Raw genomic sequence first — 23,994 nt, forward strand, 5'->3', positions numbered from 1 at the left:
TCAACTGTGCTGTATTATTATTATTTCTTAATTTAAAATTGGCTTGAACAAAGGAGTCATGTAAGTATCGATGATGATGATGATTATTAGCCTTCTAAACCTGGATTGATTACAATAGCACAAACTATCTTCTTTTTTTTTAAGGAAAAATCTAACAGAGAATCTAAATGGGTGACAGACTTCACTATCATGACAGATTACAACAAATTAATCCTGGGAACTGGGTAAAGCTTTTAAAGTATTTAAAAAAAAAAATGTACTTTTAAGCAGACGGATTTAGAGAAATCGATTGTCAATAAAGAAGTCCTTGGTCAATAAAACATACAGAGTGTTAGGAATCATTCAAAAAGGAATAAAAACCAAAACTATTATAATTCCTCTGTATGGATGCAGAGTGCGGCCACACCTTGAGTAACGCGTGTAGTTCTGGTCGATCCCTCTCACAAAATGCAATAACAGAAATAGAAAAGGTACAGAGTACGACAACAGCATTGATAACGGGGATGGGACAGCATCTAGAGATCTTCAGTAAGGATAAGAGACAACTGATAAAAGATAGCATAGAAGTTGATAAAGTTATGTGTGGAGAAGGTACAGAGAAGGGCTACCAAAATGATAAAGGGAATGGAACAGCTCCCCTATGAGGAAAGACTAAAGAGGTTAGGACTTTTCAGCTTCGAGAAGAGACAGCTGAGGGGGGATATGATAGAGGTGTTTAAAATCATGAGAGGTCTAAAGCGGGTAGATGTGAATCGTTTTTTTACTCTTTCGAATAATAGAAAGACTAGGGGGCACTCCATGAAGTTAGCATGTGGCACATTTAAAACTAATCAGAGAAAGTTCTTTTTCACTCAACGCACAATTAAACTCTGGAATTTGTTGCCAGAGGATGTGGTTAGTGCAGTTAGTATAGCTGTGTTTAAAAAAGGATTGGATAAGTTCTTGGAGAAGTCCATTACCTGCTATTAATTAAGTTGACTTAGATAATAACCACTGCTAATACTAGCAACGGTAACATGGAATAGACTTAGTTTTTGGGTACTTACCAGGTTCTTATGGCCTGGATTGGCCACTGTTGGAAACAGGATGCTGGGCTTGATGGACCCCTGGTCTGACCCAGTATGGCATGTTCTTATGTTCTATGATAAGTAAATAAGGAACGGTTATTTACCCTTTCAAATCGGACTAGGAACTGGAGACACACCATGAAACTAACCAGTAGTGGATTTTAAACAAATTTAAGAAACTTTTTTTTTTTCAGTGCACTGTTAAACTGTGGAATTTATTGACAGAGGATGAGGTGAAGACCAGTAGTATAGCAAGATTCAAAAAAGGTTTGGTCAGATTTCAGCAGGAAAGGGATCACTGACAAGTATTAGCCAGATAGTCTTTGGGAACACAATCTCATACTATTGGGAGCTGATAGTGAACAACAGAGAATAGATCAGGATCTGTGCAGTGTTACTTATTATTTTTAACTATATTTTTAATTTACTTGTCTGTTTGTTTGAAGCTGAATTATGTATGTATTCTTCCTTTGTAAATAGCAAGGATTGTATAATTATGCAGTATATAAACACAACAAACATATTTAGGGCTGCCATTAGTCCCAATAAGGCCCTATGTGGGTTAGGGGAATGGTGAACGATTCAGTTATCTTCCCCAGAGATCTGAAGAGCAAGGAGACTGCCTCCAGTGAAACACCCATGGCCCCTTCTTGGGTAATGGTTTCTTTCCTTGCCCCCTCCATCCCATGGACTCTTCCTGAGTAAGGTGTTCTCTCCTCCCTGTCATAGCCCCTTCTTGGGTGATGGATGCTCTATCCCCCCTCTCATGGCCCCTTCTTGGGTAATGGTTTCTTTCCTTGCCCCCTCCATCCCATGGACTCTTCCTGAGTAAGGTGTTCTCTCCTCCCTGTCATAGCCCCTTCTTGGGTGATGGATTCTCTATCCCCCCTCTCATGGCCCCTTACCTGGTCCTTTCCAGCCCTCTCTTTATCTCATCTGCCTGTCATGGGCCCAGTAGAGATCTTCAGGTTGTGGCAGAAGCACCATTAGGGAGGAAAAGGTATGGGCCCTGTAAGCCAGCATGCACTCACAGGCTCTATAATGGCCCCATCCTTGCACAGGCTTTCTTGGTAACAGGAAACCTGTGTGTGAATGAGAGGTTAGGGTTGCCATAGGGCTTGTGAGTGTTTGCCGGCTCACAGGACCCACATTATGTTTTTATCCTATTGCCACTGCCTGAAGATCTTTGCGGCTCTGCTTCTGCTGGCCCTGATTTTGGATGGCACCCCTGAAGCTGATTTTCTCTACTTTTAACTGCTGCCACCTGAATATCTCTGCCTTTCCACCAGCCCTGACTTTGACACTCCTGGTTGCGCCGTGCCCTCTGCCGGAGCACAGCTCCCATACTACTAAGGCCAGCCCTGTGTGTGCATCTGTCAAGTGATCTGGATTAGCCACTGTCGGAGACAGGATGCTGGGCTTGTTGGACCATTGATCTGACTTAGTATGGCACGTCTTCTTTTTATGTAATACTGATAACATTGTCATCTCCATCAAGAACCAATACAATGAAACTGAGTACAAAACTGGAGAGTTTATTGTTTTATAGGGATCTTGTTTTATCTATCAAATATATTGGCTAAGTAAGCAGAAAGATGATGGCAGTACTAAAGTTACATATGGAAGGCACTACATTCAATGAAATTAAAGTCAATAAAATTAAAGTCAAATACGTTATAACACAAAAAAAAATAATTTAAGACAAGCTTTTCAAGGTCAAAAGCAATTTAAAAAAGGTGTAGTAGTCATGTTGGTCCTGGAAAGAACCTGGATCTCTGTAGGTTGTGATATCTTTTTATTGGGCCCAACATTTTTTAGGTGTGCCCCTATGACTAGGAGACCAATTAAAGGCTTTTGATGACATTAGCTATGAATTCAAACATCCAAAAGCTTAAGAGTCCGTTTAACGGGCTGGGCCACAAGAAGGCTATCATCATCCATCCCGGTAATGATGATGTCTTAGTTTGTGAGCTTTCGAAAAGAAGGGATTTCATATGGTGCAAAAAAGCTAATTTACTACAACTTCTGTTTTGTTGGTGCAGTATTAGGTATCGGAACCTACAATGATTTCATTGTTTAAACACAGGAACAGAGCAGTTAAAAGATGAAAAGGACCACTCATTCTAAGCCTGTTCTTTTCTCCAATAGGGATCGTGAGATTCAGCTGTATGAACTGTCCAGCCTTGAGCCATACTGCCAGATAAGTGGCTTGGAAAGCATGGTCTTGAAAATAGATTACTGGTAAGTTTTGCTATCCACACGTAGGAATTTGATCTGCTTTAGGTAGATGGGCATAAAATTGCTTCTGGGCAGACTGGATGGGGCTGTTTGATCTCTCTAGCTGTCCTTATTTACTATGTTACTGTATAATCAATGACAACCAAAATGATGTAAAAGCTAAGGAAGGGCTTTATCATTTGTTTTACATCTATACCCAAAAGCTGCTGAACCTTGAGGCAGGGGATGGGTAATATATTTTAATCCTAAAATAAATCACCATTAAAATATATTTTTCCAGTGTTACTATGCTAGAACCTCATTGATGAGGGGATATTGTACATGCTTAAATGCCAGCTAATTAACAAAAGTGAGAATAAAGAGGGGGGAAAATGTAAGAACCTTAGAGTCAAGGTTCAGCACCATGTAGCTGGTTATGCTTTGACTCAGCCAGCTAAGTGGCAGTGTCCACTTCTGAAGCTTAAGGAGAGAGAGAGAGAGAGAGAGATACGTTTTGATGTGATTTGGCGTGAGGAAAGGTGCACAAAGATGAGATTTCTACAGTGTACTCTAACCCTAACTTGATGCATTCTCTACCTAGTTGCTATCATGCTAGGGCAAGAGTACATTGTAAAAATCTCATCTTTGAGTCCCTTTTCTCACTCTAAATCACATCAAATCTTCACTATTGTGTATTGTGCTGTTCATACCCTGACAGGGCATGTAAAACTGCCCCCCAAACCCTAGACCACCACCAAAACCTCACCTCGAGTTACTAGTTGCCCCACCTACAGTGGTATAAATAGTTGACTAATATGTGTGCCACCCCAGTGTTCTCTCTCTCTCTCTCTATGGGCTTAGTGATATTTTTTGCAATCCCGTCTGTTATGGTTATTGATGTTTGGGAGGATCCTTGGACACTGTGGCAGCTGACCACACCCACGGGGGACAGTCCCGTGAGGGACCACAGTGTCAGGCTAGACTCTGGACACACAAACACAGATTTGAATCTTTTATTAAACAGTTTTGGAAACTACCAGAGGTGGCAGTAGTGAGTAGTGGATGTTGAGCCCGGCTGGGCAGGTCTCCCACAGAACACTGGAACAGCGAATCCTCTGCTAGGCTGTGCTGTAGCTGAAAGAGACTGAGAGTTATGCGTACACAATGAGAAGCATTCAGAGTCCCAGGTAGAATTAGGAGAAGCTCCGAGACAGGGAGGGCAGGCCCTCGAGGAGCGAGTACCTGATCCCTTAGAGCAGAAAGACTCAGTTGTGTTGTACTCACGCATTAGAAACAGAGATTCCACTAGACGAGAGGTCTGGCACTGGAACAGAGGGCAGACCCTGGAGGAGCGAGTATCTGGTTCCAGTGAAGCAGTACTGTGGAATAGATGGTAGTTGAATTCACAGATGGAAACTGTTAGTGAAGTCTTCCAAGTAGAAAGGTTTGAAGATGCAGGCAGCGACTCAGGGAACATGGGCCCTTGAGGAGTGAGTACCGGTTTCCTGATAGCACCTGAAAGAAGCAGAAGAGGCCCCCGAGGAGCGGGTACCCCGTTAGCAACCCCAAAGGGTATGAGTTCCAGATAGCGCTGGAGTGGCAGAGCAGCTTCGGTACGGAGAGCGAATCCCATCTGTAGAGTTTCCATTGCTAACTCGATGAACTAGCAAATACTGTAGGCTTAAATATCCGGGCAGCGTGACGTCATATCAGGGGGACGGCCCTGAGGTTCGCGCCAACTTGAAAATAAAGATTAGGGCAGCGTGCACACGCCCTAAGGTACCTTGGAGGAGCATGGCGGGAGGCAGCACCAAAGCCGGTCCAGGGACGCCGGAGAGGACAGCAAACACGCTGCGGCAGCCAGGAGTCCGAGGTGAGCGGGAGGAGCCGCAAGTAGTGAGAGGTAGGCGGGGCGAAGCTGTCGAAGACCGGTCGCAACACCGTCTTCTGATGCATTATTTATCACGTGCATTATAGTAATGGTATTATTGCGGGTGTTAGGGCCTGCGATTTGATGAATGACCCTGTAAGTTAGCCAGATAAGTCTATCTGGCTAACTCAGCTGGCAGCCAAATATCCCATCTAAGTCTTAGCCTTTTAAGTTTAGACCTGCTATTGAGAAGGTCTAACTTATCCAGTGGCGGCTACTGAATATTCAGTGACCATTATTTAGCTGGTTAAGTCCGAATTAACCAGCTAAGTGCTCAGTAAGCATACAAAATATTTAATCACTGATTAAATTAGCAAGTCGGATTTAATCACATTGAGTATCACTAGCGCTACATAACACTATTTCATACAGTCATATGTCTGTAGCCCTGTTACATTCTTCCGTACTATTATAATACTTAGGCTGGCCAACTTGAGGTACCAGAAAAGGAGGACACTCCGCCAAAAAGGAGGATGAGTATCACAGAAGGAGGATACTCACCTCAAAAAAGCAGGGCAAAATGCAAGATAAAAGTTTGTACTGAATTTGCATATTAAAAGGGAGATTTTAAATCCCTAGTGCGCGCAAATCCCGGCATATACGCGCACGGCCAGGCTGAGCGCATGCCAAGCGCATTTTCTAAATGGCCTGGCCACACGTGTAACTGCTGGTACGCACGGAAGAGCCAGGGTGTAGAAAAGGGGTGGGCCAGGAGCGGGATCTGGGCGGGGCAGGGGCAGGGCCGGGGCTGGTTCAGACTGCGCCATTTTGCGCTGTCCCGGTGAAGCACGCGCCGGCAGCTGGTCAGCGCATGCACCTTACTTCAACTCATCAGAGGAAATACGTTATAAAACAAAAAAAAATTAGAATATTTAGATGGAGATTAGGGGTCAGGGCAGAGAGGGGAAAAGGTTGGCAGGCTAGTTAGGGGGTTAGGGAACTGGGGATAGCCTGATTGCTTCGCCATGCGCTTTTAAAGAAAATCCCCCTCTTGTGTGCCACCTGCATGCACATGCATACGTCGATATAAAATCAGGCGCGCATGTGCATGCAGATATCAGATTTGATAACATGTGCGCTTTGGCGTGTGCATGTTATAAAATAGGTACATCCATGTGCACGCACTGGGAACCGCACGCACATGGGCGCGCACTTCTTTTAAAATTTACCTAATAATTAGCAGAGATGAATTTGAACACGAAAATGTATTTATATAGATACAACATTTCAAATTAGTATTATAATTTAAATAGAAATACAACTCACCATATTGCAGAAGGCTCTAACCAAATAATGCAGAGTAGAGCATGTTTAGAATTCAGGTAAGATAATTCCAATCCCCAAATAGCTTACCATCCTATGTGGTTTCCTTGGCACATCTCTTGCTCTAGCCCACTATCCCTACAACCAATGTTCCTTCTAAGCTGTGCACGTGCATACCTGCGCACATCTTTTCCTGTAGGCGCGCACAGCTTCCATCCCCAGCACAGGAAGACTGGCGGGGCTGCGGTGGAGTTCACCTCACCATGGGCCAAAGCAGAAAAGAGACCAATGGGGGATGCAGTGGAGCTCATCCCACTGTGGCCCACAGTAATGAAGAGGCTGGCAGAGACTGCAGTGGAGTTCATCCCACCGTGGGCCAAACCAAAGAAGAGGCCAGTGGGGGCCGTAGTGGAGCTTATCCACCATGACCTGAAGCAGAGTAAAGACTGGTGGGGCTGTGGTGAAGCTCATCCCATTACAGACCGAAGTGAACAGGAGGCTGATGAAAGCTGCAGTGGAGCTCATTCCACCATGCCCTGAAGCAGAGAAGAGACCAGCAAGGTGTGGTGGAGTAGTTATATCTCAAGCGGATTGTGATAATTTGCAGGAGGACCTTACGAGACTGGAAGATAGGGCTTTCAAATGGCAGATGAAATTTAATGTGGACTAGTGCAAGGTGATGCATATAGGGAAAAATAACCCTTACCGTAGTTACACAATGTTAGGTTCTATCTTAAGAGTTACCACCCAGGAAAGAGATCTTGGCTGTGGTGATCAAAAAGGCAAGCAGAATGCTAGGAATTATTAAGAAGGGAATGGCAAATAAAATGATGGATGTCATAATGACTCTGTATCGCTCCATGGTGAGACTGCATCATGAATACTATGTGCAATTCTGGTCTCCACATCTCAAAAAAGATATAGTTGTACTGGAGAATATGCAGAGAAGGGCGACCAAAATGATAAGTGGCATGTAATGACTACTATATGAGGAAAGGCTAAGGAAGTTAGGGCTGTTCAGTTTGGAGAAGAGACAACTGAGGGGAGATATGACAGAGATCTACAAAATCATGAAAGTACTTGACAGGTTAAATTGGTTATTTACTCTCTCAGATGAAATTAGCAAGTTACTCATTTAAAATAAATCAAAGAAAATTCTATTTCACTTAGCACATGGTTAAGCTCTGGAATTCATTGCCAGAGGATGTGGTTACAGCAGTTGGTGTAACTGGGTTTAAAAAAGGTTTGGATAAGTTCCTAGAGGAAAAATACATAAACTGCTATTAATTAATAAGCTATAGTAGCTTGAGATTTATTTAATGTTTGGGTACTTGCTAGGTACTTGTGACTTGGATTGGCCACTATTGGAGGCAGGATACTGGGCTTGATGGACCATTTGTTGCACGGGAGGTGAACCCTTGGGCCGAGGTGGGGTTGATGCTGCCTGTAGGAGGGATCCTACAGGTCCCCACCGTCGGCAGATGGACGGAGGCCAACTGGAGCTTCGCCAATTCCAGCCCTCGTTCCCCGTGAGTTGAGCCTTTGGGTACCGGGGCCAGCTGGTGTTAGGTGGGCCTCTGTATGCAGTCTTCAAGGAGAATATCAAGAGGTCATCCCAGAGACAGCAACTGTAGAACTGAGGCACCTGTACTGGATGAGGCGGAGTCCCGGAGACCAGGGCGCCAAAAGGAACCAAAGTCTAACAGGGGGCGCCCGAGCAAGAACAGGCCAAAGCCTGAGAGGCCACATCCAGGACCAAGACTAGAAAAGCGTCTTAGAACAAGCTCAAGTCAGGGCAGGCGGCAATCCGGGAGCAGTGGCAAGGCAAGGCAAAGGTCGGAGCTAGGAGAAGATCAATGACATGGTCAGGCAAAGGAGAGGTTGGGTCCAGGAGAAGATCAATAACGTGGTCAGGCAAAGCAGAGATCGGATCCGGGAGAGGAGCAATGGCGTGGTCAGGCAAAACAGTGGTCAAGTCCAAGAGATCAATCCGAAGGAAGGCTGGGAAACAGGAACACAAGAATAAAGAAGGCAATCAGGAACAGGAACTCGCAGGAATCAGGATCCAGGAACACGGAGGAATCACCAGGGGGCAATGAAGTACACGACCAGCGTGGAGACCTGTTGCAAAGATGACTAACAGGAGCTGAGCCCAGCCTTAAGTACCGGAGCTTCAACGACATCATCATCCGGGGCTGTAGCCAAGTTCCCGCCATGGGCCCTTTAAAAGATACAGAGGTGCGCACGTGCCTAGGAAGGAGCACGGCATTGGATGGTGGCATCTCTCTGCAGACCACGCGGAGACGCCCGCCGCGGAGCACAGGAGTCCGTCGTAGTACCAGGAGCGCCAGGGACGACCCGAGGACGGAGCCGGCGGCCTACCGCCTCGAGGGATGTGGAACCAGACGCTGGATTGGGCAGCTGAGGGTAAGAGGGCTGGGCCTTGGGCCTGCCGCGGCTGGCTCACGCAACATCATTGGTCTGACCCAGTATGGCATATCTTATGTTCTTATGTACTCTGGGTTGGCAGGGCCAGTGCTTCCATTAGGCAGATTACACAGTCACCTAGAGCTCCAAGATTTTGAGGGTGGCAAAATCCTGCCATCTTGAGGTCCAGAGGGATTCTGTACCAGAAGCAATACCACCAAAGAAGGGAGCACAGTGCTGGAGCCACTGTCACCAGTAAAATTGGGGGAGAAGGAGGTGAATGACTGAAGGTTTGTCTAGGGCACCAAATAAGCTTGCATCAGACCTGTGGGTTGGGCACCCTAGTTTGGGGTGGGAGGGTAACAATAAATAGCGGAGGTGGGAAGGTTCTAAATGCTATGGTCTTTACCACATTCCCCTTCCTCCTCTCCCTTGTGGAGAGGAGGAAGGGGAAGGGTGGAAAGCTTTTTTAGGTCGAGAGGCCCACAACTTTAAATCTATTTGGGGGGCATGGGGATTTTTGGGATGGGAGGGTGGAGGATTGGACCATGAGGCCCACACAGGAGTTGTTGTTTTGTTTTTTTTAACCACTGTTTACCAGTGATATTCTTTGAATATCTTCAGTTAAGTTAAGGATATGCAGGAAAGCGTTCTTGGATAACTTTAAACCTCCTCAGGTTTATGTCTGGACAAAGCCGAATAACTTATTCAGCTAACTCCAAATATTGAAGTTAGCTGAATAAATTATTCGGCTATCTCAGCTCCACCCTCAAGCTAAAAGTTAGATGGGTAAGTGTCAGGAATATTCAGAAGTATGCATTTATCCGGATAACTCAAAAGTTATCCGGATAAATGCCTTTGAATATTTGTTGGCTATGAAATTTATTATGTGAGTTATAGTTGTGCAGTTTGTTTATGAGTTTCTTCTGAGTTCTTGTGCATTTTAGATCATGGAATTATGAAAGAATGGTTTTGTTTGAGGCAGTCTAAATACGCATAGAGAAATCACGCTCCTATATCTCCCATGCTAGGCTATTACATATATATAGCAGATCTGTGTTGTCAGGGCATCCTATCCTAGGAAGGGTAACTTGAAGACTGAAGTTTGAGTAGCAAAAAGCAGACCTGTTTGTGAAGAGATTACTCCCCTTTGATGTGTAGAGCTGCAGATAAGGCAGTAAGGATGAGTCAAAGTATGCAAAAGAGATGAATCATTAGTCTTTATTTTTATTCTGCATAAATATGATCCTTGCATAACTCTTGTATACAACTTGCTTAACTTTTCTCATTAGGATAGTGTTTTGTTCATCAGCATGGAAATATTTGCATTTTCCTTTTTTCTACTTTTCCAGATTGATTCTTGTGGAATTGAGCTTATGTAAATGGGGCAATGTCTTGATGCAAATATGACAAGCATTTTTGGCTTTTAGCCCTTAGTCTGAGTTTGGCAGCATGTTCAGGAGATTTTCTCTGCCCAGTTTCAGATGTTGGTGACACCAGGAAAGCGACTATAAATCTGAAAAGGGATAATGAAGGTTTTGCTTAATTCAGTGAAGCCGATAAAGTATTACATCAGAGGTGGGCAATTCCTTTTTTGAGGGCTCCAAACCAGTCAGGTTTTCAGGACAACCTGAATGAGCATGCATGAAATAGATTTGCATGTTATTAAAGCAGTGTGCATGCAAATCTATTTCATGCATATTCGTTTGAGTTATTCTAAAAACTGTACTTGTTTCAGTCTCCTGACTGGAGTTATTCACCCTTGTATTATATGATTAAGAGCTGGAATCAGTCTAAAAAATGGTGTCAAGGGGATTTGTTTAGTTTTTCCTGAGATACACAGAGCCTCTAGTTCACATTTTTTTAAATTCTAGGATATGATTACTTTTATTTGCCAAACATTTTTCTACATTCTAAATTTTGGTGAATAGAGCCCTTTATTTTTCCCTTGCATTTCATCTCTCTGAATCCCAACTGTGTGGGTGGTATGGAGGGATTGATAGTGAGCAGATCTGCTGAAAATGATCAGAAGACCCAGGGGGAGCCTCCAAAGGTGCTCCTGCTGTACCTCTTGGAATGGGCCTCTGAGCTCAGCCACCCAGTTAATATGTTCATAACTTCCACAGTTGGCATGTTCTTCGTTCCTACCCTTCTGATTAGTTGTGTCACGGACATTTGAATGGCATACGGTATGAGTCTTTAAATATAGAAAGTCACAAATATATTACAGTATATGTCATAATCCCTTGCTTTACTGGTTGTCTTTTAGCTCAACTGCACCTGATGAGTGTTTGATTCTGTATGGTGATGACCAGGTAAATATCTTCCGAACAGTGTATATATGTATGGGAGAAAGCTGTAAGGTACCATGCAGGTCGCCATTATTTCTCTTTTACAGTAACCTGGATAGATAAGAGGGCAGGAGTGATCCCCAGTTGCTTCTGCCACACAGGCTCCCTATTTCGAAATGGTGCTGGGCTAACTCAAGGCCAATACTGTTTGAGAATGTGTTGAAGATAGCTCCAACCTGAGGTCAGCCAGTGACATTTTGGAATATGGAACCAGCAGGGCAGGAGTAACGGGGGATCGCTCCTGCCCCCTTTTCAAAGCCATAGCTAGAGAAGGAGGAGTGACTGGGGGGGGGGGGGTCTCTTTTTTGTTAGTTTTTTTCTGCAGCAAGGCTGGGACTAAATGTTTAAAAAAAAAAACCAAAACATAAAACTACAAAATTCCACTTATTTTTCTTTTGTTTGGTTTTAAAAATGAAAGGAAATCAAATAGGATATTTAATTGAAATTTCCAATTTCATTTCAAATTAAAGCACATACCTAGAATATTTAGTTTGTCTTATTACTGTTTCATTTCATGATGTATTAACTAAAAGTGGAGGACGGAGAGAAAGAAAGGGGCCAGGGTTTTACCTTTGTTTTCTCCATTCCCAACAATGGCCAATCCCAAAGAATAAATCTATTTCTTGTTGCCCACTCCTGGGGATAAGCGGTGGCTTTCCTCAAGTCTACCTGGCTAATAATGGTTTATGGACTTTTCTTTCCAGGAACTTGTCCAAACCCCTTTTAAACCCACCTATGCTAGGTATCTTGACCACATCCTCTGGCAATTCCATAGCTTAATTGTGCGTTGAGTGAAAAAAAACCCCCACTTTCTCCAGTTTGTCTTCTATCTGCTACTTGTTAATTTCATGGAGTGTCCTCTAGTCCTTGTCCTAGGAGACACTCCCAGGTTTTCATGGGTAATGATTCAGATGGACTGAACCAAATCACGGTGAACCCAGAAGATGTTCTGAAGGAACTCAAAAATGAAATTTCAGACCTATTAGTAAAAATTTGTAACCTATCATTAAAATCATCCATTGTACCTGAAGACTGGAGGGTGGCTAATGTAACCCCCATATTTAAAAAGGGCTCCAGGGGCGATTGGGGAAACTACAGACCGGTTAGCCTGACTTCAGTGCCTGGAAAAATAGTGGAAAGTGTTCTAAACATCAAAATCACAGAACATATAGAAAGACATGGTTTAATGGAACAAAGTCAGCATGGCTTTACCCAAGGCAGGTCTTGCCTCACAAATCTGCTTCACTTTTTTCAAGGAGTTAATAAACACGTGGATAAAGGTGAACCGGTAGATGTAGTGTATTTGGATTTTCAGAAGGCATTTGACAAAGTTCCTCATGAGAGGCTTCTAGAAAAAGTAAAAAGTCATGGTAAAGGTGGTGATGTCCTTTCGTGGATTACAAGCTGGTTAAAAGACAGGAAACAGAGAGTAGGATTAAATGGACAATTTTCTCAGTGGAAGGGAGTTGGCAGTGGAGTGCCTCAGGGATCTGTATTGGGACCCTTACTTTGCAATATATTTATAAATGATCTGGAAAGGAATACAACAAGTGAGATAATCACATTTGCAGATGATGCAAAATTGTTCAGAGTAGTTAAATCACAAGCGGATTGTGATAAATTGCAGGAAGACCTTGTGAGACTGGAAAATTGGGCATCCAAATGGCAGATGAAATTTAATGTGGATAAGTGCAAGGTGATGCATATAGGAAAAAATAACCCATGCTATAGTTACACAATGTTAGGTTCCATATTAGTAGCTACCAACCAAGAAACAGATCTAGGCGTCATAGTGGATAACACATTGAAATTGTCGGTTCAGTGTGCTGCAGCAGTCAAAAAAGCAAACAGAATGTTGGGAATTATTAGAAAGGGAATAGTGAATAAAACACAAAATGCCATAATGGCTGTGTATCACTCCATGGTGAGACTGCACCTTGAATACTGTGTACAATTCTGGTTGCTGCATCTCAAAAAAGATATAGTTGCAATAGAGAAGGTACAGTGAAGGGCAACCAAAATGATAAAGGGGATGGAACAGCTCCCCTATGAGGAAAGACTAAAGAGGTTAGGACTTTTCAGCTTGGAGAAGAAACGGCTGAGGGGGATATGATAGAGGTGCTTAAAATCATGAGAGGTCTAGAATGGATAAATGTGAATCGGATATTTACTCTTTCAGATATTAGAAGGACTAGGGGGTACTCCATGAAGTTAGCATGTGGCACATTTAAAACTAATCGGAGAAAGTTCTTTTTTCACTCAACGCACAATTAAACTCTGGAATTTGTTGCCAGGGGATGTGGTTAGTGCAGTTAGTGTACCTGGGTTTAAAAAAGGATTGGAGAAGTCCATTACCTACTATTAATTAAGTTGACTTAAAAAACAGCCACTGCTATTACAAGCAACAGTAACATGGGTTAGACTTAGTTTTTGGGTACTTGCCAGGTTCTTATGGCCTGGATTGGCCACTGTTGGAGACAGGATGCTGGGTTTGATGGACCCTTGGTCTGACCCAGTATGGCATGTTCTTATGTTCTCCACCTCCTGAGGCCCAAATGTACCACTTTCAAAATACATGAAATCTCACCAGCTCCAATGGGAAAGGAATTCAGCACCAGGCTGCCCTGCATTTCACAATTCCAGAGAGACAATATTATATGAGATGTGTTTCACTATTGCTCTTTAATAATCTATTTTCCTGTTTGACAGGGATGTGTGAACATTTTGATTTTGGCCTCTGTAGGTGAAAGCTTAAGGTAATTCATTAAGATGCTCAGTATATATTGCCTTGCAAATTTTTAATCCAGTGGTGCTTTACCTTTCAAAAAACGCAGAAGCCTATTTAAAGAATTTGGCAAAACAAGATTAAAAACATTGCTGGAACAATTTTGAAGTACTTCATCTTTAATTTCCTAAGGTTTATGAGGGAAAACAAATTTACAGAAAGAATTGTGGAAGGTATATCTTTTTTTTGTAACCAGAAATTTTTATTGACGGAAACAAAATGCACTCTCTAAAGAGAAAACGGATATTCTGCAAACATTAGATAAAGTAGGTACGAAGCAGAAAAGAAACAATCCTTTCATTTTTTTAGCAGTTTAAAGCCCTACTGATCCCTTTCTTCCCACCCTCTCGTACAGGAAGAAACCAATGGCAGTACATTCAGTCATGTTACGATTTACACAACTGAATCTGTGAGCCCACTCTGATCTGTTAGTATTCAACTTAACCTTTAGTCTTGGAGACTTTCCCCAGGTTTCTGGGAAATTCAACTTTGCCTTTAATTTTAGCTTTCACCTCCTCAAAGGTTGCAAACAAAATCTTGCACAAAAAATGTTGCAAAATTTAGACTTCATGGCAAAAGGCCCTGTAGTATTTTTTGCACACGTTTTTTTCCTTGGAATATTTTTCTGTGTGTTTTTTTTCTTCTCCAAAAATCACAGGAAAAAAATATTTCAAAAGTTAGGCTTCTGTGCCTTTTGTTGACTGGGGCTGGGTGACAGTGGAAGTAGTCCCAGTCCCCAGTGATGGGAATCCCAGCCATTGCACATTAGTGACACCTAGAAGTCCATGTTCAGCCACTATCCGGCCGAGCAAGTTAGCCGGATATACTTAACCGGCCTACTTGGCCAGGATATTCAGTGGTGCAGCCACACCGCTGAATTGACCCAGCTATCTAATTGCTTGATAAGTTTATCTGGCTAACTTTAGACCTGCTCTATCTTATCTGGCTAACTCAGCTGAATAAGGTGGAATATCAACACTTATCTGGCCAAAGTAGCCAGATAAGTAGCTCTGCCCAGAAATGTCCCTGTCCCACCCCTCACGTAGGCCTGGATTTTCTAAGGTCTGCGACTTTAGAAAATCTGGCAGTAATGGGGGGCGGGCCTGCTAAAGCCGGCAGCCATTCCACCACTGCGGTGCACTGGCTGCCGGCTTTCGCACTGAATAACTACACCATAAAAGGTGTAGTTATTCGTCGTGAAACTGGTGGCGATAAGGCTCCTTACCTTTCGCCGCCAGTGATGTATCCGCAGAGTCGGCCTCGGTGCCACCCTGACTCCTCCTCTTCCAGGGCCGAATCCGCCCCCATTTAGTGATCGCATGCGAAAAGGGACTTTTCACGTGCGAAAAGTCCCTTTTCGCGTGCGATTGCTTTTGAAAATGACCTCCTTAGCTGGCTAAATATTTAGCCGGATAAATACTTAACCCGGCTATGTGGTAGCTGCTGAACAAGGCCAGATATTCAAACAGCACCACTTAGCCAGATAAATTCAGATTTATCCAGCTAAGTGGAACTGAATATTGACCTGACCAAGCACTGTTGTTGCAGTGATGGGGTGGGGGATTCAAAATGGGGAGATCCCCTGGGTAGAATCAAATGAAGGCAGTTGGTGCAATAGACCCCGTAGAGACTGGTCTCAATTGAGCCAAGGGAGCAGGAAGGAAAACTGCCAGGAGAAAAAATAATCTGGAAACAAAATATCTTGCAGGGTTCATGCGAGTTTTTGGCTTAATTTTCCTTGAAACTTAAATCTAGCTCTTGTTCATATGACCAAAATGGTGAATTTTAAAACCCGCGCGCGGATGTCCATGCGCGTGCTGTTCCCGGCGCACATGGACGCGCCAATTTTATAACATGCACGCGTCAACACGCGCATTTTATAAAATCCGCTACTCATGCGCACATGCGTGCCCGATTTTAATATCGGCGTGTACACGTGCGCACGAGGGCTGAGTCGCGCGTGTGAGGGTGGGAATTTTATAAGATGCATGCGGCAGTGCAATAGGCCCTTTCCCCAGTTCCCTCCCAGTCCACTCCAATAAAGGAGCGGACTGGGACAGAACTTCCTAAACGCCCTACCTTTCCTGCCTCCCTTTTCCCCTATCCGCCCCAACCCCTAAAACCCTTCTAACTTTTTTTTTTTTTAAATACTTGCTCTCAGGAGCAGTAGCAGGTTGCACGGGCCGGCCGACTGCCAGTGCGCTTCAGTAGGACAGTGGCACTGCCCCGGCCCACCCCCAGCCCGCCCATTTTTTTTCTAATCCGATTTTTCAGTGAGTACCGGGAGATACCCGCATGGCCACGGGCCTTTGAAAATCCCCGCTGCGCGCGCGAGGCCAAGCCACGCATGTATCTCCCGGTTTTAACATGCGCTGGTTTTTTATTAAATTGGGCCGTTAGTGAATTTATCAATGATACTTAATTTTTTTCTTCATTTTTTTTAACCATCTGTGTTTGTTCTATATTAACTATTTTTAAGTGCTTGGTCAAGACTGAAGAATTATAGCCACATAAGCTTTTAGTTCAAAAGCTCTAAATGAAAATTTAGTATTATTGCTTTACCAGCAAAGCATTTTTGCTCAGCTTTAGAAATGATCTGTTTGCTTGTGTGTGAAATTCCTTCAACTAGAAACTGACTCTTAGCAAAGCCTCTGCGAAAACAAAAATCACAATGAAAAAATATTGCTGTTTCAGCAAACATCCAGTGAAACCAAAATGTAGGGTTTTGCTCTGATTTGCTAAACATTCAGGCACGCAGGCGTGTGCCATCACTGTTGCCGCTTCTGACCCATCCACATCTATCTCCTGTTCACCTGATCTTTGCATCTTTCTTTGCAGAACGTGGAAGAAACTTCCAAAATACGGCAACATGCCTAATATCAGCATTGACAATGCTGTCCTTTACCCAAACGTAACGTATGTTCGCTGGAAAGTTCATGAAGACTGGGTTACACAGGTGAGAAAGCCACGGCATTACCCCGAAATGCTCCCAGGGAAGAAAACGTAAAAACTCTTCCCACCAATCCTGCTACGAAGTGCAGAAACTTGGGGACTGGGGCAGCAAGAAAGCCTGGCCATTGTGACGCACAGGATAACAGAGCAGACATCCATGGCATCATCCAGCATCATCACTATCTACAGCTTTTTAGTGGTCTCCACTGAATATACTGTATTGCTATTATTACTACTAAGCGTTTATATTCAGTGTACGCAGCGCCTATGTAGATATAAGAGATAGTGCCCGGAATTGTGCAGCTTTGCAATCAGGTCAAAATAGACAGACAAGACAAATAAGCGTTGTTTCCCGATGAAATTTCCTCACGAATGACTGTGTTGTCATGCTAGTGCCCTGTTTTCTAAAGGTCTATGCCTAGGATCAGAAAGGGAAACACAGTAATTAAAAACGAAAATGGTCCTATAATTGATTTATGCCGTTACTCATTCTTATGTCTTTGCTCCTTTCTTTCTCAGCTGAAGTACTACGACTCCATTGGAGCCGTCATTTCTGCCTCTAACCATGAGCCTACAGCCTTAGTAATAGGTAACAATTTCCTTCCTATTACTGACTCTCACCAATTGCTTGGGTCTTGAGAGAGAGCTCTTCTGCCACAGATGCACACGTTGCACACCCATGCCTCTGAGATCTTGTGCTGCTCTTTGTGAGACTGGAAGTTGCTCAGAGCGGGGCCGGCATGGCAGACTCCTGATGCTTCCTCCTCTGAGTCGTGGCGTGCATTCACCGGCTGGGCTCAGCAGTGAGATGCCACAGCCCTGGCGCTGATACCGTCTGCCTGCCGTCTCTTGTGCTGGGCGGGAGTTTCCTGCTTTTGCACGGGAGAGTGGGAGATGGGCTCTTGAAGCGGAAGACTATGGCGACGAGTGAATTGGCCCTTAAAGTGTTGCTTCGGTGACAAAAGTAACCATGAGATGCCCTGAGTGAGAGTGGCAGCTCTGTGTGTCCTCCAACCCATATCTGCTCAGCTTGCTGGTTTCAAGGAGTGTGGTTGCCATGTTAGTTCATTTGGATATGTAGAAATAAAACGCTATAAATAGGTTAATAGTAGTGGTATCGTTTGATTAGGCTAACTCAATACATTTGTGACCAGTGTTCTGTCCTCGCTGCGTAGGTTGCGGCAGAGCTCTACAGAGAGTTAAATTCAGATTCAGATGGAAAGAAAGGCTCCTTTCTTAACGTCCAGAACATTTATTGAAATACAACCGGATAAACTTGACTGAGCTGCCACGGGGGGAGAGCAGTTTTTAAGAGGGAGATTTCCAGTGTGTGGTGTAGCGAGGAGCAGACCTTGCCCTTCCTTTCCCATTCCCACCTCTCGTGCTTCCAGAAAATAACCTTATTTACACGGGTGACAGCAGGATAGCGCTTTCCCTACCTCTGGGAGCCCCTTGCTTTAGACTACCTACCTAGCAAAGGAAAGAAAAGGCAGGAAACCCTTGATAAAATTAAAATAAATAATTTTCTAATCGGAATACATTTCTTTCCTCTTATCTCTATATGTTCATCTTCAGTTTGTTTCGTCTCTGCCACCTCATTCATTCTGGTGTCCTCCTCCCTTTTTCTTTTCTGTTTCAGTTCTCTGTCTTCCTTCTTTGTCTTTTTGAGTGAATACTTTAACACTTTCTGCTTTCTTCTCCTTTCCTGCATGCTCTTTTCTTCATTCCTCCTCCTCTTTCTCCTATGCTCTCTCTTTCAGTTCTCATTCCCTTCCCCCACATTCTCTCCCTGAATCCTCCCCCCCCCCCCCCCCAACCAGATGCAGGGTCCTCTTTCTCCACCATCTTCAACTTCTCCCTTTTCCTCTGCCCCATTCCAGGTCCTCCCTCTCTCTCCCCCACCTCACCTTCATCTAGTGTTCTTTCTCCATCTCCCTCTGTCCCGAGTATGATCCCAGTACTCTCCTCCCTCCCTCCCCATTTCTCTTTTCAGCGTCTAACTCTCAACTCTCTTCCCTTCATTGCCATCTCTTCTCATAGGAACATAAGAAATGCCATACTGGGTCAGAGCAAGGATCCATCAAGCCCAGTATCCTGTTTCCAACAGTGGCCAATCCAAGTCACAAGTACCTGGCAAGTGCCCAAACATTAGATACATCAAAAGCTACTATTGTTTATTAATTTCTGTAATAGCAGTTTATGGATTTTTCCCTTAGGAATTTATCCAAACCTTTTTTAATCCCAGTTACACTAACTGCTGTAACCACATCCTTTGGCATTGAATTCCAGAGCTTAACTATGCGCTGAGTGAAAAATAATTTTCTTTGATTTGTTTTAAATGAGCTACTTGCTAACTTCACGGAGTGCCCCCTGGTCCTTCTGTTATCCAAGAGAGTAAATAACCAATTTACATTAACTTGTTCAAGTCCTTTCATGATTTTAAGACTTCTATCATATCCCCACTCAGTCCTCTCTTCTCCAAACTGAACAACCCTAACTTCTTTAGCCTTTCCTCATAGGGCAGCTGTTTCATGCTCCTTATCATTTTTTGCCCTTCTCTGCACTTTCTCCAGTGCAGCTATATCCTTTTTGAGATGCGGTGACCAGAATTGCACACAGTATTCTCATCTCATTTCCTAGTTTTTCTCATATCTTTCAGTTCTCTTATTACTCTCCTCTCCATTTTCTTCTCCTACACAGAACCAGGTAAGTGGGGGCTGGGGAAGATCCTGGCTGTTGCATTTTTCCAGATGGATAGGAGGGAGGGACAGGAGGTGCTGAGAAAGAGAGAGAGAGACTCTTTGGAGGTCCTCTGATTTGTGTACTTTTTATACCACTGTAAAAGGGAGCATTATCAACTCAGGGTGAATTTTGAGGGGTGAGTTGGGATTTGGGGAGCAGTTTAACATGCACAGTCATATAGTTAACATCAGTGAAGATTTATTGTGATTTGGAGTGATGAAAGTTGAAAGAAGAGTAGATTTGTACCATGTTCTCTCTACCTAGCTTGATTGCAGCTAGGTAGATAGTGCATCAAGCTAGGTAGAGAGAACATGGTGCAAATCTACTTTTCTTTTAACTTTAATCACTCCAAATCACATTAAATCTTCACTGATGGTAACTGTGCTTTTTGTACGTATGACTGTGCATGTTAAACTACCCCCCAAAACCCAACTCACCCCACAAAGGATTTAAAAATCTTCCACTCTCTATATTTGGGAACTTTTGATTTCCAGACAACCTGAGATGGTCTGGTTTGAGGGGTGCACAAACTTTCTCCACTGTCTCTCACCTACAGACACAAATACAAACACACACATGTTGTCTCTCTTTCAATTGTTCTCACACACACGCTCGCTCTCTCTTGCTCACATACTCTCTCTCATACATACACACACACACACGATCTCTTCCACATGCTGACACACTCTCTCTCATACTCTCATATACACATGTTCTCTCCCACATGTTCTCTCTCTCACACACACATACCCAGGAAAAAGATCTAGGCATCATAGTGGATAATACTTTAAAATCGTCGGCTCAGTGTGCTGCAGCAGTCAAAAAAGCAAACAGAATGTTAGGAATTATTAGGAAGGGAATAGTAAATAAAACGGAAAATGTCATAATGCCTCTGTATCGCTCCATGGTGAGACCGCATCTTGAATACTGTGAACAATTCTGGTCGCCGCATCTCAAAAAAGATATAGTTGCGATGGAGAAGGGCAACCAAAATGATAAAGGGGAACAGCTCCCCTATGAGGAAAAGCTGAAGAGGTTAGGGCTGTTCAGCTTGGAGAAGAGACAACTGAGGGGGGATATGATAGAGGTCTTTAAGATCATGAGAGGTCTTGAACGAGTAGATGTGAATCGGTTATTTACACTTTCGGATACTAGAAGGACTAAGGAGCATTCCATGAAGTTAGCAATTAGCACATTTAAGACTAATTGGAGAAATTATTTTTCACTCAACTTACAATTAAGCTCTGGAATTTGTTGCCAGAGGATGTGGTTTGTGCAGTTAGTGTAGCTGGGTTCAAAAAAGGTTTGAATAAGTTCTTGGAGGAGAAGACCATTAACTGCTATTAATCAAGTTTACTTAGGGAATAGCCACTGCTATTAATTGCATCAGTAGCATGGGATCTTCTTGGTGTTTGGGTAATTGCCAGGTTCTTGTGGCCTGATTTGGCCTCTGTTGGAAACGGGATGCTGGGCTTGATGGCTGGCCAGCATGGCAATTTCTTATGTTCTTATGTATATTTTCGCTCAACGGAATATTGAATCTTGACATTGGTGTATTCATTTCTCTCTCAGGGTGCACTGTCGGGACCACCAACGTTGAGCAAGAGATGAGAGACATAAAGGACTGTGGGAGAGAACCAAAGGCAAGAAGAGGACAGCTGACACCTGGACCTCCACAAAGGAGACCTGAGGGAAATCAGACTATATTTCAAGTCTACAAGGGAGTGAAAACGTTTGCATTTTGTAAAAAGAACAGTCTCCTAGTGACTGGAGGAGTGGACAGAATAATTCGAATGTGGAATCCTTATGTTCCAGGGTAAGATAATATTGCTGTGACCTTTAAAGAACACTTTGCAGTCTGCATTTGGTACAGTACATGCATATCATGGTTCTTTCCAGCTATTTTGTGGTTCTGGCCCCTTCAACAGCTTCGAGTTTCCCAACATTGACTGAAGTGTTTTTCCAAAAGAAAAACAAGTGACTTTTTTATTTTCCCCCACCTGGCCTGCTCCTTTACACTTAAGGCCTTGCCTTAAATTCAATTCTTTTATTTTCAATCTCAAAGGATCTTCCCAGTTTGCTAGCTTATTGCCCATAACTGTAAAACCCCACTGCTGCCATGGGCAATCAGACTGAAGGCGTTCACAAAGAGCTGGCAAGTTTAGCCAAGGTTCATTCAGTCTCTTCCAAATAAAGCAGCCACTTCTCTTTCGGAAAGTGGCTCCTGTTTCAGAGGTCCAATAGGGATACCATGCACTTTACTTTGTTAGTTTTGATGAGTTGTCACATGTCACTCAAACAGGGATTATGGGAAAGGTGAATGGAAAGACAGGCTGGCCGGACCTGACTTTACCTCTTGCAGTGAGGTAAAATCAGGACTGGCTCAATGCGTATGACATGGAGTTGTCTCATTATCTTACTTATGAGTGCCACTGACTGCGTGAAACCTCTTTAAAAATTCTTAGATGGTTTCTTGATTTCCTTGTCCCCCTTTATTTTTGATCATATGTACTGTAAAATTCCTCTTGATTTTTCTGGCATTTAGGCAGCCGATTTTGAAAGCATTGTACCTGCGTTAATCAGCCGTCTGAGTATTGCCCTCCTTCAGTTGCAGATAGTGTGTTGTTCTGCTTTTTGGAGTCATTGAAAGGAGGCGCTGCTTTTCCACTTACTAAAGTCGTGCCAGCCACACCATCAATTTTGACAGGGTAGCGCTGCTTTTCTTTTGCTGAGGACCTTCCGGCAGCCAGCCGCACTGCTCTCTGTCGCCTTTTGGTAGCAGCGCCTATGGCCATAGCCATATTGGCCATAGGCACGCTACAGTTCTGCTTTGAGAAGTGGTGCACAGTAGAGATGTGAATCGGAACTGGTATCGGTTCTGATTCCGGTTCTGATTCACATCGTGAAATTTTTATCTTGCAGTCTGATCGGGTTTTTTTTATCAGCTGTGCCCGAGCCAATAACCAAAAAATACAGCCGACTCTTTAAAATGAGTTTGTTAGTATCCTCCCACCCTCCGGCCCCCCCCCCCCCCAAAATTTTAAATACCTGGTGGTCCAGCGGGGGTCCCGGGAGCATTCTCCCGCGCTCGGGCCGTCGGCTGCCAGTAAACAAAATGGCGCCGATGACCCTTTGCCCTTAGCATGTGGCAGGGTATCCGTGCCATTGGCCGGTCCCTGTCACATGGTAGGAGCAATGGACGGCCGGCGCCATCTTTAAAAATGGCGAGGGCCATCCACTGCACCTACCATGTGACAGGGGCCGACCAATGGCACCGATAGCCCCTGTCACATGGTAAGAGCAAAGGGCCATTGGTGCCATTTTGATTAGTGGCAGCCGTAGCCCGAGCACGGGAGAATGCTCCCGGGACCCCCGCTGGACCACCAGATATTTAAAAAAATTTTGGGGGGGTCCGGAGGGTGGGGGGATACTAACAAACTCATTTTAAAGGGTCAGGTTTTGTTTTTAGGTTGTGTCCTTTCTTCCCCCCCCCCCCATAACGATAAGAAAACCCACTAAATTAATCGTGGGGTTTCCTATCGCTATCGGGGACCTCTCGATATCTGACGATACTGAAAATATCGGACAATATTTTCAATCGTCAGGTAAACGATTCACATCCCTAGTGCACAGCCCATGCCATTGCACCAGTGTGGGCAACCTGAAAATCCTCCTTTCCTGAGAGTGATTCAGGATTTTCCTGCATCGGTTATAAAGCACTCTCTGCCTCACTTCCAGGACTGCCGCCCCTTCCAGAAGTGCCAGTTCAGAGCCCAGCTAATGTTTGCACATCAGACAAAATTTAGGGACACAGTAGGTTTTCCGAGTTTGAACAATTAACCCCTGTTCCTATTTTTTTTTTCTTTCCTTTTCATTTTCAGAAAACCAACGGGTTTGCTGAGAGGTCATACAGCTCCAGTGTTTCATCTGGATATATCTGCCGATGAACAGAAAATATTTTCAGTTTCTACAGACAACACAATTAAGGTCTGTTTGTCCTTTTTCTCTCTCTTTTGTGTTATTTCACTATTTACAGAGGATCCTAAAACATGGTGCTTTACAAGTTACATGCAGGTGCTCTTCCCTAAGAGCTTATATTCTAAGGGGCAGATTTTAAAAGGGTTATGCACGTAACCCTTTTAAACCCCTCCTGCGCACGCCGAGTCTATTTTGCATAGGCCCGGCGACGCGCACAAGCCCCGGGATGCGCATATGTCCCGGGACTTGAAAAAAGGGGCGGGGATTGGCCGGCCGGAGGCG

At 43.9% G+C, this 23,994-nt stretch overlaps 1 protein-coding gene across 3 annotated transcripts in view; it reads left to right on the forward strand.

Annotated features, from left to right (window-relative positions):
- LOC115092110 (WD repeat-containing protein 64-like) overlaps positions 1-23,994 on the forward strand; it is a 131,492-nt gene that overhangs the window by 27,699 nt on the left and 79,799 nt on the right. For all 3 annotated transcript variants that reach the window (XM_029602647.1, XM_029602648.1, XM_029602649.1), the window contains 8 exons: positions 145-224; positions 3,216-3,308; positions 11,174-11,219; positions 13,965-14,011; positions 16,879-16,996; positions 17,512-17,581; positions 21,307-21,550; positions 23,616-23,721. In XM_029602647.1, coding sequence (XP_029458507.1) covers positions 145-224; positions 3,216-3,308; positions 11,174-11,219; positions 13,965-14,011; positions 16,879-16,996; positions 17,512-17,581; positions 21,307-21,550; positions 23,616-23,721 — 804 coding nt within the window. The remainder of the gene's footprint in view (positions 1-144; positions 225-3,215; positions 3,309-11,173; positions 11,220-13,964; positions 14,012-16,878; positions 16,997-17,511; positions 17,582-21,306; positions 21,551-23,615; positions 23,722-23,994) is intronic.

This window comes from Rhinatrema bivittatum, chromosome 5 (assembly GCF_901001135.1).
Source record: "Rhinatrema bivittatum chromosome 5, aRhiBiv1.1, whole genome shotgun sequence".
NCBI lineage: Eukaryota > Metazoa > Chordata > Amphibia > Gymnophiona > Rhinatrematidae > Rhinatrema > Rhinatrema bivittatum.